At 49.3% G+C, this 15,011-nt stretch overlaps 1 protein-coding gene across 1 annotated transcript; it reads left to right on the top strand.

Annotated features, from left to right (window-relative positions):
* The first annotated feature begins 42 nt into the window (after positions 1-42).
* On the top strand, positions 43-13,448 carry C8H3orf18 (chromosome 8 C3orf18 homolog). The gene is made up of 5 exons (XM_075321648.1): positions 43-204; positions 7,554-7,786; positions 8,713-8,738; positions 10,472-10,589; positions 11,750-13,448. Exons 2-5 carry the CDS (start codon positions 7,610-7,612, stop codon positions 11,828-11,830), a joined length of 402 nt encoding a protein of 133 aa, XP_075177763.1. The 5' UTR covers positions 43-204; positions 7,554-7,609; the 3' UTR covers positions 11,831-13,448.
* Positions 13,449-15,011: the final 1,563 nt, after the last annotated feature.

Genomic DNA, 15,011 nt, shown 5'->3' with positions numbered 1-15,011 from the left:
CTTGCATAGTGATTGGCAGAGCTACTAACCAATCAGTAGCGGGTTGTGTTTGACAGTGGGAGGAGCCGAAGATCCTGGGTGACACAGGAGCAGCCAGGGTCCCATTAATCGGCTCGTTAGGAGGAGAATCCGGAGAGGAGGAGGGGACCGGGCTGGGCCCGAGCGGGGCCCCACAGAGGCCTGAGCAGCTCCCCGGAGCCACAGGTGAGTCCTGAGCTCCCACACTCACCTGTGCGGAACTACAAGTCCCAGAGCGGAATATAGTGCTGGTCACTGAAGGTGGGCGGACACTTACCGGAGAGGTCCAGCACATAACCGGCATACACTCCTCATTATACTGTGCTCCACTCACCTCCGGAGCTGCACTCCTCATTATACTGTGTCCTGTGCTCCACTCACCTCCGGAGCTGCACTCCTCATTATACTGTGTCCTGTGCTCCACTCACCTCCGGAGCTGCACTCCTCATTATACTGTGTCCTGTGCTCCACTCACCTCCGGAGCTGCACTCCTCATTATACTGTGTCCTGTGCTCCACTCACCTCCGGAGCTGCACTCCTCATTATACTGTGTCCTGTGCTCCACTCACCTCCGGAGCTGCACTCCTCATTATACTGTGTCCTGTGCTCCACTCACCTCCGGAGCTGCACTCCTCATTATACTGTGTCCTGTGCTCCACTCACCTCCGGAGCTGCACTCCTCATTATACTGTGTCCTGTGCTCCACTCACCTCCGGAGCTGCACTCCTCATTATACTGTGTCCTGTGCTCCACTCACCTCCGGAGCTGCACTCCTCATTATACTGTGTCCTGTGCTCCACTCACCTCCGGAGCTGCACTCCTCATTATACTGTGTCCTGTGCTCCACTCACCTCCGGAGCTGCACTCCTCATTATACTGTGTCCTGTGCTCCACTCACCTCCGGAGCTGCACTCCTCATTATACTGTGTCCTGTGCTCCACTCACCTCCGGAGCTGCACTCCTCATTATACTGTGTCCTGTGCTCCACTCACCTCCGGAGCTGCACTCCTCATTATACTGTGTCCTGTGCTCCACTCACCTCTGGAGCTGCACTCCTGTCCTGTGCTCCACTCACCTCTGGAACTGCACTCCTGTCCTGTGCTCCACTCACCTCTGGAACTGCACTCCTGTCCTGTGCTCCACTCACCTCTGGAGCTGCACTCCTGTCCTGTGCTCCACTCACCTCTGGAGCTGCACTCCTGTCCTGTGCTCCACTCACCTCCGGAGGTACACTCATTATTAGGGTGGAAACACATCTATGCGAGTAAAATCGGTCCGACTGAGCTGAAAAAAACTCGGCTGATTTTAGTTCACGTTAGGTGCGAGTGCAACGCAAGTGCGATGCTATTTCTGAGATTTTACTAGCGTGTGTAATGCGTATTTTTTACTATGTCATCTGCCATTCAGCGCTGCTACATGGCCGCTGACAGCAGCAACAGACAGCCATGTAGCAGAGCTGAATGGCAGATGACAGCAGACACAGACAGAGCCGCACTGTCAGAATGAACTCGGGTGAACTTAACCCGATTTCATTGTCATGCTGCGGCTCTGTCTGTGCCGCGTCCTGATTAGCGGTCACCAGTGAAGGGCTCACCGGTGACCACTAATCCCCCGAGTGACTGAAGTTAGCAGCTCTCTCTCATACTCACCGATCCCCGGCGCTGCACGGCTTTCTCACTGCTCCGGCGGCTTTTACTATTTTGAAAAAGCCGGCCGCTCATTAAACAATCTCGTATTCCCTGCTTTCCCCGCCCACAGGCGCCTATGATTGGTTGCAGTGAGACACGCCCCCACGCTGAGTGACAGGTGTCACACTGCACCCAATCACAGCAGCCGGTGGGCGGGTCTATACTGTGCAGTGAAATAAATAAATAAATAATTAAAAAAAATGGCGTGCGGTCCCCCCCAATTTTAATACCAGCCAGATAAAGCCATATGGCTGAAGGCTGGTATTCTCAGGATGGGGAGCTCCACGTTATGGGGAGCCCCCCAGCCTAACAATATCAGCCAACAGCCGCCCAGAATTGCTGCATACATTATATGCGACAGTTCTGGGACTGTACCCGGCTCTTCCCGATTTGCCCTGGTGCGTTGGCAAATCGGGGTAATAAGGAGTTAATGGCAGCCCATAGCTGCCACTAAATCCTAGATTAATCATGTCAGGCGTCTATGAGACACCCTCCATGATTAATCTGTAAGTTACAGTAAATAAACACACACACATGAAAAAATCCTTTATTAGAAATAAAAAACACAAACACATTCCCTCATTACCAATTTAATAAGCCCCAAAAAGCCCTCCATGTCCGGCGTCATCCACGGACCTCCAGCGTCGCTTCCAGCATGAAGGTGACAGGAGCTGCAGAAGACACCGCCGCTCCGGTCACCTCCAAGCAGCAACTGAGGTGAGTAGCGCGATCAGCTGAGCTGTCACTGAGGTTACCCGCTGTCATTGGATCCAGCGGTGGCCGCGATTAACCTCAGTGACACCTCAGCAGATCGCGCTACTCACCTCAGTTGCTGCTTGGAGGTGACCGGAGCGGCGGTGTCTTCTGCAGCTCCTGTCACCTTCATGCTGGAAGCGACGCTGGAGGTCCGTGGATGACGCCGGACATGGAGGGCTTTTTGGGGCTTATTAAATTGGTAATGAGGGAATGTGTTTGTGTTTTTTATTTCTAATAAAGGATTTTTTCATGTGTGTGTGTGGAGGGTGTCTCATAGACGCCTGACATGATTAATCTAGGATTTAGTGGCAGCTATGGGCTGCCATTAACTCCTTATTACCCCGATTTGCCAATGCACCAGGGCAAATCGGGAAGAGCCGGGTACAGTCCCAGAACTGTCGCATATAATGTATGCGGCAATTCTGGGCGGCTGTTGGCTGATATTGTTAGGCTGGGGGGCTCCCCATAACGTGGAGCTCCCCATCCTGAGAATACCAGCCTTCAGCCGTATGGCTTTATCTGGCTGGTATTAAAATTGGGGGGGACCGCACGCCATTTTTTTAAATTTATTTATTTATTTCACTGCACAGTATAGACCCGCCCACCGGCTGCTGTGATTGGGTGCAGTGAGACACCTGTCACTCAGCGTGGGGGCGTGTCTCACTGCAACCAATCATAGGCGCCTGTGGGCGGGGAAAGCAGGGAATACGAGATTGTTTAATGAGCGGCCGGCTTTTTCAAAATAGTAAAAGCCGCCGGAGCAGTGAGAAAGCCGTGCAGCGCCGCGCCGGAGATCGAGGATCGGTGAGTATGAGAGAGGAGGGGAAAATGACCGACAGACTGTGAGAGAGGGACAGAGATAGTGACGGACCGACAGAGAGAGAATAGAGACCGAGAGGGAGAGACCGACTGACAGGGAATAGTGATTGACAGACATTGGGAGACATCGCTCGTTTCCAGTGTTTTAGGAAACATGCGAGAAATGTATTTAGAAAATCGGATGTCACTAGGATGGTGTGAGTGCCGTCCCGTGACATCCGATTTTTTACACGCTCCCATAGACTTGCATTGGAGAAACTCGCAGTAGAAACTCGCAAAAAAGCAGCATGCTGCGATTTTTTTTCTCGGTCCGATTTGGACTGAGAAAAAAAATCGCAAATGAGAGCTGAATCATTCACTGACATGTGTCCGATTCCAATGCGAGATTTTCTCGCATTGCTCTACTGCGAGAAACGCGCAAGTGAGAAGCAGCCCTTATACAGTGTCTTGTATTCCGGAGCTACACTCATTATATTGTGTCCTGTATTCCAGTCACCTCTGGAGCTACACTCATCATTATATCGTGTCTTGTACTCCACTTACAGTGCTGGCGAAAAGTATTGGCACCCCTGCAATTCTGTCAGATAATACTCAGTTTCTTCTTGAAAATGATTGCAATCACAAATTCTTTGGTATTATCTTTTAATTTGTCTTCAATGAAAAGAAAAAAAAATTGGCTATAATTCCACACCAAACATAAAAAAGCGGGTGGACAAAAGTATTGGCACTGTTTGAAAAATTATGTGATGCTTCTGTAATTTGTGTAATTACCAGCGCCTGTAAGGCCGGTTTCACACATCCGGCTTTTTGCCGTTTTGCCGGATGCGGCGCTCTCCCGTACAGTTAATACAGTACAATGACAGCGCTGTAACTTCCGGGTCACATGCGCCGGTCACATGACAGCATGTGACCGGCGCTTGTTGCGCTGTCATTGTACTGTATTAACTGTACGGGAGAGCGCCGCATCCGGCAAAACGGCAAAAAGCCGGATGTGTGAAACCGGCCTAACTTACCTGTGGCACCTAACAGGTGTTGGCAATAACTAAATCACACTTGCAGCCAGGTGACATGGATTAAAGTTGACTCAACCTCTGTCCTGTGTCCTTGTGTGCACCACATTGAGCATGGAGAAAGGAAAGAAGACCAAAGAACTGTCTGAGGACTTGAGAATCCAAATTGTGAGGAAGCATGAGCAATCTCAAAGCTACAAGTCCATCTCCAAAGACCTGAAAGTTCCTGTGTCTACGGTGCACGTTGTCATCAAGAAGTGTAAAGCCCATGGCACTGTGGCTAACCTCCCTAGATGTGGAAGGAAAAGAAAAATTGACGAGAGATTTCAACGCAAGATTGTGCGGATGGTGGATAAAGAACCTCGACTAACATCCAAACAAGTTCAAGCTGCCCTGCAGACCGAGGGTACAACAGTGTCAACCCTTACTATCCGTCGGCATCTGAATGAAAAGGGACTGTATGGTAGGATACCCAGGAATACCCCACTTCTTACCCAGAGACATAAAAAAGCCAGGCTGGAGTTTGCCAAAACTTAGCTGAGAAAGCCTAAAACGTTTTGGAAGATTGTTCTCTGGTCAGATGAGACAAAAGTAGAGCTTTTTGTGAAAAGCCATAAACATAGAGTTTACAGGAAAAAAAAAAGAGGCATTCAAAGAAAAGAACACGGTCCCTACAGTCAAACATGGCGGAGGTTCCCTGATGTTTTGGGGTTGTTTTGCTGCCTCTGGCACTGGACTGCTTGACAGTGTGCATGGCATTATGAAGTCTGATGACTACCAACAAATTTTGCAGCATAATGTAGGGCCCAGTGTGAGAAAGCTGGGTCTCCCTCAGAGGTCATGGGTCTTCCAGCAGGACAATGACCCAAAACACACTTCAAAAAGCACCAGAAAATGGTTTGAGAGAAAGCACTGGAGACTACTAAAGTGGCCAGCAATGAGTCCAGACCTGAATCCCATAGAACACCTGTGGAGACTGATCGCAGAATGGCAGTTTGGAGAAGGCCCCTTCACATCTCAGGGACCTGGAGCAGTTTGCCAAAGAAGAATGGTCTAAATTCCAGCAGAGCATTGTAAGAAACTCATTGATGGTTACCGGAAGCGGTTGTTCAGTTATTTTGGCTAAAGGATGTGCAACCAAGTATTAGGCTAAGGGTGCCAATACTTTTGTCTGGCCCATTTTTTGGAGTTGTGTGTGAAATGATCAATGATTTGATTTTTGTTTCATTCTCTTTTGTGTTTTTTCATTGCAAGCAAAATAAATGAAGATAATAATACCAAAGAATTTGTGATTGCAATCATTTTCAGGAAGAAACTGAGTATTATCTGACAGAATTGCAGGGATGCCAATACTTTTGGCCAGCACTGTACCTCTGGAGATATCGTCTCCTGTACTTCACTGACCTCAGGAGCTTCACTCATCATGACAGCATGTCCTGTACTCCAATCGCCTCCGGAGCTGCACTCATCTCTGGACCTACACTCATCATGACATTGTGTTTTTATTTACGCCACTCCCCTTCATCATTAGGCCGGTTTCAGACGTCCGTGTTTAATCAGGTACTACTCACACGCATGGCTATGGTCATACGTGTGTCATACATGTTTCATACATGTGACCTGTATCGGAGAAAAAACGGGTCTGTGAAATTAAAAATATTTTCCATATTTATCTGCTGTCTCCGGCTCTGCTGCCTCCCACTCCTGACCCCCGATCATTATTTTCACCGCACTCAGGATATGGAAGCTGGAGCAGCTCTGGGGACAGAACCACAGGGACAGCATTGCGGGGACAGGTGAGTATTCTGCAAGCACAGTGACATCCAGGAGGTCATCGGAGTTCCCAATGAACTCTGATGACACCCCACGACCCCTGCGCTACAGCTTCACGGGTTCATCAGAGTTCATTGGGAACTGTGATGAGTCCCTCATGCTGTCCCCGTGATGATCTGGCTTCCAGGTTCACACACACACACACACACACACACACACACACACACACACACACACACACACACACACACACACACTGCTGTATACTCACCCAGCGATGTGGTCCCCGGATACAGGTAAATATAGAAAATCTTTTTATTAAAAAGACGCGTGTTTTCTCCGGTACGTGTCACACGGATCACATCAGTGTGCGATCCGTGTGACACCCGTGCTACCGGCGAAAAAACGGACATGCCTGCATGTGTGCGTATGGGGAGGTGAAAACACGGACGTGTGAGTAGCAGCAAATAATAACATGGGTACGTGTGGCATCTGTGTTAGATTCGGATGTCACACGTACCTGAAACACGGACGTTTGAAACCAGCCTTATTGTTTGTCCTGTGCTCTAGTCACCTCCGGAGCTGCACTCCTCATTATACTGTGTCCTGTACTCCAGTCGCCTCCGGAGCTGCACTCCTCATTATACTGTGTCCTGTACTCCAGTCGCCTCCGGAGCTACACTCATCATTATATTGTGTCCTGTGCTCCTCTCACCCCTGGAGCTACACTCGTCATGATATTGTGTCCTGTACTCCTCTCACCCCTGGAGCTGCACTCGACATGATATTGTGTCCTGTACTCCACTCACCTCTGGAGCTACACTCATCGTGACATTGTGTTCTTTACTCCACTCACCTTCAGAGATGCACTAATCATTATTGTTTGTCCTGGGCTCCAGTCACCTCTGGAGTTGCACTCATAAGGATATCGTGTTCTGTACCCCTCTCACCTTCGGAGCTGCACTCGTCATTATACCGTGTCCTGCACTCTAGTCACTCCGGAGCTGCAGTCATCATTGCTTGGAGCTGCTGGTTCGGTGTCTATACAGAGCATTCTCCGCTATGTGCATTGGGGGGATGTAGAGCGGTTCATGCTCACACGGATGTATTCATTATCTGTTAGTACAGTGCAGTAACAGAATAGTGAATGCAGCTCTGGATCTGATTGCAGTGATGATGTAGCTCAGGATCAGTAGGAGGTAGGTAAAGCATAGCGAATACCACGGCACTGCAGAAAATAAGTATATATTTGATAACCTCAGCCATGCAGGACATACGGCCAATTTCCTGATGTTGTGAAATACTTTTTTTTTTATTCCTTTTGTGTCTGGAGTGCCGTATTCTCTATGCTGATTGGATTGTTCTTCCCCTGAGCTGTGAACCTGCTCCCCCCTCGTGTGACCACCAAAAGATCTGTCTGTGGGAGGGAGGTAAAGCACAGGGGACATGGTCTATTATAGCCTAGTAGCCTCTGCCTTTTCTCCTGCAGGTTTCCTGTGGACTGTGTGACTATGCTTCCTGACCCACGGTGACGACCACACCACCATGAACAATAACAGCAGCATGACGGCCCCTCTGTTTCTGGGGGTCACAACAGATCCAGGAACTGCCACTCCCCCCTATAACAATACAAGGGGGCTCATTATCACTGGAACACCCACTATGGGAACCTGGCTCCTGTCCCTCGGCATCGTGACTGTCATTGGACTCGCATTGGGGATGGTAAGGAATGTAATATATGTACACCGTGACACTACCAGCAGAATACTGAGTGCAGCTCTGGAGTATAATACAGGATGTAACTTAGGATCAGTACAGGATAAATAATGTATATACAAAGTGACTGCACCAGCAGAATAGTGAGTGCAGCTCTGGAGTATTATACAGGATGTAACTCAGGATCAATAAAGGATAAGTAATGTAATATATCTAAACAGTTGCTCCACCAGGAGAATAGTAAGTGCAGCTCTGGAGTATAATGCAGGATGTAACTCAGGATCAATAAAGGATAAGTAATGTAATATATCTAAACAGTTACTCCACCAGGAGAATAGTAAGTGCAGCTCTGGAGTATAATGCAGGATGTAACTCAGGATCAGTACAGGATGAGTAATGTGTATACTCAGTGAGTGCAGCTCTGCAGTATAATAAAGGGTAAGTAATGTGGACATTACTCCATGTGTAGTATGATCTGATAATTATATATCCTTTTTTTAAGAACTATATCTCTCCACTTCTGAATCCAATTTTGATATCTTCAACTTTGACTCTTTTACTTATTCTAACATCATATCTTGTGCTCCATTAACACCCAGAGCTGTATTCACATAATCCTGATTTGTTTCGCATTGTTGCAGTAAGTGCTTTTTTACTTATGTAGAAATAAGACAGATCTGCCCTAATGCAGCGGTGCTCGGTGCGGGGATGGTGGGATCTCTGCTGGGCTGAGCGTAGTTTGTCTCCACCAAGCAGCAGTACTGTGGGTGCAGCTCTGGATGTTACTGGAGTATAAGAAGTGATATCTGTCGGGATGTGCACAGTTGCTGACTATTACTTGCAGTCGCCTCTCTGAGCAGATCTATCAGTTTGGGTCCAGCTCTGTCTCATCCTCAGTTTCTCTTCTTTGTCTTTTCCTCCGCTGCCTCCAGGTTCTGTACATCAGAAAGCAAAAGAGGTGAGCGACCCACGCGGCATCATTCATTCATTTCTGTGGCTGTTCTTCCTTTTCACAAAGGACCATATTTGTGATAGTATTTAAAGGGGTTCTCCAGGGTCAAATCATAATGCGGTGCTCGTACTCCTCAGTTTGTCTGTAGAGACGTTGAGCCCTGATCGCATGGACTCCACTGTCGGGGAGCGGGTGGGGGGGTTCATTATTTGTTTAATATCTGCAATGTCTGAGTAGCTAAAATTAGTTGTATTTGCTTTGAGCAGATTAGTTATGATTGATTGGTCATGTCTGCTCCTTTCTGGCTCTGGTGTCAGACGGAGTGGTTATTTCTGCTCAATTATAATTTTGGATAGATTGGTCGTGTCTGCTCCGTTCTGAATTCCAGTGTCGAATGGCTTGGCCATGTTTGCTCTTTACTGGGCTCTGGTGGCGGATGGAGTGGTAGTGTCTGCTCAGTACTGGTGTCAGATTGATTGGTCATGTCTGCTCTGAGTCTGGTGTCGGATGGATTGGTCCTATGTTCTCCATTCTAGACTCTGATATTTGGTTGTGTCTGCTCTATTGTGGGCTCCGCTGTAGGATGGATTGCCATGCTTGTTTGGTTCTGGTGTCGGATGGATTAGTCAGGTCTGCTCTGTTCTGGGCTCTAGTGTAGGATGGATTTCCCATGTCTGCATTATTGTGGGCTCCGGTGTCAGATTGCTCTTGTTGTGTCCGTTCTAGTGTCGGATGGATTGCTCCTGCCTGCTCTGTTCTGTGATATGATGTTGGATGGATTGCCCGAGTCTGCTCCATTCTGATGTAGAATGGATTGCTTGTGTCTCCTCCATTATGGGCCCTGATATTGGATCGATTGGTTGTATCTGATCCGTTCTGGTGTGAAATGGATTGCTTGTGTCTGCTCCATTATGGGGTCTGTTGTCGGATGGATTGGTCATGTCTGCTCCGTTTTGTTGGATAGATTGCTCATGTCTGCTAAATTAGGGCACTGGTGTTGGATAGATTGGTTGTGCCTGCTCTGTTCTGGGCTCAGTTATTGGATGGATTGATTATGTCTGCTCCGTTCTGCCCTCTGGTTTCTGATCGATTGCTCATGTCTGCACCGTTGTACGCTTTGGTGTAGGATGGATTGCTCTTGTCTTCTCCGTTCTGGTGTCAGATGGATTGCCCGTGTCTCTGCTTTTGATCTTTACTCCAGTGTCAGATGGATTGCTCATGTGTGCTCCATTCTGGTGTTGGATGGATTGATCGTGTCTGCTCCATTATAGGCTCTGTTGTTGGATGGATTGGTTGTGCCTGCTCCGTTCTTGGCTCTGGATGGATTGATCATGTCTGCTCCATTATAGGCTCTGTTGTTGGATGGATTGGTTGTGCCTGCTCCGTTCTCATCTCTGATGGGTGGATTGGTTGTGCCTGCTCCGTTCTCGGCTCTGATGGGTGGATTGATCGTGCCTGCTCCGTTGTGTCCTCTTTTGTTGGACGCTCTCTCTTAAGTCCCTCCATCTTTACCTTCTTCAATAGTCGCACGTTGTTTTCGGCTCTTCGTGATCACGTTCTTTAAATGTACAGAAAGCGATAACGTTACAGGCAAGGAATCCTACTAAAGTCGGCACCACTGAGTTCAGAATCCGTGTAACGCCTGGGTCAGTGCTGAGCAGGGGTCTCCTTTTCTCCCATCCTCCGTCCCGACCGTCTCATATTTCCATAGTCACCCTCTTCTTCTCTTTCTGTGCCAGGCTGGAGAAGCTCCGCCATCAGCTGATGCCGATGTACAACTTTGACCCAGCCGAGGAACAGGAAGATTTGGAGCAAGAACTGCTGGAACCAAACCGAGATCTGCAGCCCCAGGGAAAGGTGAGCGCCTGCTGTACAGACCCCGGAGTCACTTGAATATGGGGGGGGGCACAACGAAGGCTCAACGGAAACCTGTAACAACCCCCAACTATGGCACATCACATCTTGCTGGTCCCCTCTGGTGGCACAATGGACCTTCATGGTCTCCTAGGTTTGGGACTGCCACATATTCTGCACTTATGTCCATGCTTTTCTGCAAGGGAGAAGTTGCAATTCCACTGCTGCAGCCTCAGCGGGGCTCCATCCACAGTGCACAGGGAAACAGGATTCTCTAGAATTGGTCAAAACTGAAATCCTACATTACATCTGTAAATAGTCTGAATCTTAAATGAGTGATATGGTGGAAACTGGCAGATAACAGAGAACAGCAGTGAATTCATTTCCATGTAAATATGAAGAGGATGTGACCTCTGGTGCCATCTTCTGGCTGCAGTGTCCCATGCACAGACTGTTGGCTCGGCTTCACTTTATCTATGTGACAGTGCCACCTGCTGTCTGTGGATGGTTGCTGCAGGCCAGAGTAACCACCGGACAAATGCATAGGTAATTTCCTGCACTTACTAAATCGTAAACTTCTCTGGAAAGTGTGTCTGTGTGTGTGTGTAGCAGCTCTTAGAGTGATATAATTCTGCTAAATCATGGGAGTAGCCACCAATACGGTATTGATGTCATGTAATTCCCTAGAAATGTATTCTCTTTCAGACTTTTCTGTTCTATCTGCTTCTTGTCCATCACACCAGCAGAATAGTGAGTGCAGCTCTGGAGTATAATACAGGATGTAACTCAGGATCAGTACAGGATAAGTAATGTAAATATACTCCAGAGCTGCACTCACTGTTCTGCTGGTACAGTCATGGTATAATACAGGATGTAACTCCATATCAGTAATGTATGTACCAGCAGAATAGTGAGTGCAGCTGTGGCGTATAATACAGGCTGTAACACAGGACCAGTACAGGATAAGTAATGTATGTACACAATGACTCCACCAGCAGAATAGTGAGTGCTGCTCTGGATTACTATATGGGGTAGAACAGTGCATGATTGCGTAGGTGAATATTTTTAATGATTGGCCTCTTCTCCTGTCTTTTGATTTTTCATACCTTCGTTGTATGTTGAATTCTTCTTGTGATTCCTGTGTTACCTCCTGTGTATTTCAGGTTCTGCTCACCAGTCTGTGTCCTCTGCAGAGACCAACGCGACTTGTGTTTACTGATGTGGCCAATTCCATCAGCGCCTGAGGAAGGTTCAGCGTCTTCGTGACTCACCGTCCAGTCTTTTGTCATCGTGCCCCGGAGGGAGAGATGCCATCTTCTTACTTGCCAACGCGGGGCCACGAGTGTCAGGAAGTGGCTGAATACTCCATGGTCTGCTGTTCTGCACCATTCTGCAGTTTATAGTACCTTCACCTGTAGGATTAACTCGACAAGTCATCCTGTACATTCTACATGCCTCGCTTAAGAGCCACCACTGAGTGCTCCGCCTGTACACTCGTATCCACTGCGTATAGAGTGTTCTACCCATACACTGATATCCACTGCGGATGGAGTGCTCCACCCATATACTGATATCCACTGTGCATACAGTGTTCTGCCCTTACACTCTTACACTGCTATCCACTGCGGATAGAGTGCTTTGCATGTACACTGATATTCACCGCACATAGAGAGCTCCGCCTGCACGCTGATATCCTCCACGAATGGAGCACTCCGGTACACTGATATCCATTGCGCATAGAGAACTCCGCCCATACACCAATATCCACCGCGCACAGAGGGCTCTGCCTGTACAATGATAGCTGTCATGGATAGAGCACTTCTCCTGTACACTGATATCCATCGCACATAGAGAGCTCCACCTGTACACCAATATCCACCGCACATAGAGCGCTCCACCAATACACCAGTATCCACCATGCATAGAGCACACCACCCGTATACCAATATCTACCGCACGTAGAGCACTCCACCAATACACAGATATCCACCATGCATAGAGCACGCCACCCATACACCAATATCTACCGCGCATAGAGCACTTCGCCCCTACACTTCGCACCGAGCACTCAGTCTATGCCACACATGGCTGCTCCCCTCACAGGCGGATTGTGGGTTACACATTGGCCTCGGCTCTATTTTCCGGTTATTTTTTTTGCCACTTTGTCATCCGTTCTGCCGTGAAGTTTGTGTTCCCGGGCGCTGACTATATATTTATATACTACGCTCCGTCTGCTTCTGCAGATACTGCGCGCTGTGTGTCGGTGGCACACCGACTGCGCTCACACCAGGCAGGACCCTCTCCTTTGCATATGCCTTAATATTACGACCATGCACTGCGCCCGTCAGTCACTCCGCAGACCCTCTCACCCTCCGTTCTACAGCACAGCACTGCTGGTTTTTCTTCGCTTTGTGTCAGTCGAGCCTCTCACTTTTGGACACTGTGTGATTGGATGCCGAGCTGTTTAACCCCTTGGCTACTGCTACGCTGACCGCACATCCAGGCGGTGAGACCAATCCTCCACCACAGATTCGCCGCCGCGCCATTTTGTACTGTTTCTTATTTAATATTTATTTGTTTGGATCTATTGTGCTTCATTAAAAATTCTTCAGCCCCTGATGAATGCTCAGCGTTCCCGGGCTTCGGACATCCCCAGGGCCGCCCCTGGAAGAATGGACGCCACGTCATTCAGATAGGAGGACTGCGTCTGTTGTGGGTTCACGTGGCTCCGAATAATAAAGTAATAGTTTCCCTGTGCTGTAATCCGCAGGCGGGGGCCGAGCGAGGGGAGCGCTCCGTTATTTGGTGAAGTGTAATCTTCTGTAGCCGCGGAGCAGATTAAAGAGATTAATTGTGAAATAAGCAGATTCTGGATCCTGTGTTCAGTCTGCACGCAGCTGTCAGTCCGGGACAGTGCGACCCCAAAATAAGGCCAATCCCAATACCGTAAGTGCTGGACGCTGCGCCGGTGTCTCCCAGATGAGCGTTTGCATCGCTTGTACAGTTCAATACATTTTACCTGCGCTGATACATTGTTCCAAACTATCAAGGCCGAGTGTGCAGCTGAATCCGTGCAGATCTTCAGACGTTAAATGTTTCCATTCACTGACAGCAAACAAAGGTCTTGAAAATGGCAAGGAGTGAAAATACAACATCTTGTACGCAATTGCCGACCATTTTACTATGCAGTAAAGGTTATTTCCAGCATTTTAACTTCTCACCATGAGGGGTTAAGTGCCTGTGACAAGGCTGAAAAAATGCAGCCAGAATGCAGCGATTGCGCTGGTTCATGTGGTGCGGCGGTCTGCAGTTGTGTGGGGGCTGTATTGGGGATACAATTACTCTGAAGCTCTCCCATGTGTATGGGACACAGCCTCTACAACCGCATGGAGATGGTTCCTGCAGAATACCAGATGGGAACACTGCGATGGAGGAACTTCTGTACGGACCGAATACCGAGACGTCACATGCAGGTGTGAGGGACGCTGTGCAAACAGGAGGCAAAAGACGAAGGAAGCGAAAGGTCCTAATGCACGCAACGGTCACTGCAGGACAAAGCAGCCCAAGTCCTGGATAGATGGGGGGTGCCCGGGCCCTGAGTCCTGGATAGATGGGGGGGTGCCCGGGCCCTGAGTCCTGGATACAGAGCAGAGGGAGGGTGCCCGGGACCTGAGTCCTGGATAGATGGGGGGGTGCCCGGGACCTGAGTCCTGGATAGATGGGGGGGGTGCCCGGGACCTGAGTCCTGGATAGATGGGGGGGTGCCCGGGACCTGAGTCCTGGATACAGAGCAGAGGGATTGTGCCCGGGACCTGAGTCCTTTATAGATGGGGGGGTGCCCGGGACCTGAGTCCTGGATACAGAGCAGAGGGAGGGTGCCCGGGACCTGAGTCCTGGATAGATGGGGGGGTGCCCGGGACCTGAGTCCTGGATACAGGGCAGAGGGAGGGTGCCCGGGACCTGAGTCCTGGGTACAGCGGTAGGGTGCACTGTGGTCCTGAGTCCTGGATAGAAGGGGTGTGCATTGAACCTTGATCCTGGATACAGATGGAGGGTGCACTGGTCCTGTGTCCTGCATACAGAGGGAGGGTGCACTGGTCCTGTGTCCTGGATACTGAGGGAGGGTGCACTGGTCCTGTGTCCTGGATACAGAGGGAGGGTGCACTGGTCCTGTGTCCTGGATACAGAGGGAGGGTGCACTGGTCCGGAGTCCTGGATACAGAGGGAGGGTGTACTGGTCCTGAGTCCTGGATAGAGAGGGAGGGTGTACTGGTCCTGAGTCCTGGATAGAGAGGGAGGGTGTACTGGTCCTGAGTCCTGGATAGAGAGGGAGGGTGTACTGGTCCTGAGTCCTGGATAGAGAGGGAGGGTGTACTGGTCCTGAGTCCTGGATAGAGAGGGAGGGTGTACTGGTCCTGAGTCCTG

This window comes from Anomaloglossus baeobatrachus, chromosome 8 (assembly GCF_048569485.1).
Source record: "Anomaloglossus baeobatrachus isolate aAnoBae1 chromosome 8, aAnoBae1.hap1, whole genome shotgun sequence".
Classification (NCBI taxonomy): Eukaryota; Metazoa; Chordata; class Amphibia; order Anura; family Aromobatidae; genus Anomaloglossus; species Anomaloglossus baeobatrachus.
This window is presented reverse-complemented; position numbering and strand designations above follow the sequence as displayed.

Bases quoted from the DNA above. Each gene is read 5' to 3' on its own strand.
- C8H3orf18 (XM_075321648.1), top strand. From the start codon at position 7,610: ATGAACAATAACAGCAGCATGACGGCCCCTCTGTTTCTGGGGGTCACA. The intron at 7,787-8,712 runs GTAAGGAATGTA...CGCTGCCTCCAG, and splicing joins TTGGACTCGCATTGGGGATG to GTTCTGTACATCAGAAAGCA. The intron at 8,739-10,471 runs GTGAGCGACCCA...TTTCTGTGCCAG, and splicing joins TACATCAGAAAGCAAAAGAG to GCTGGAGAAGCTCCGCCATC.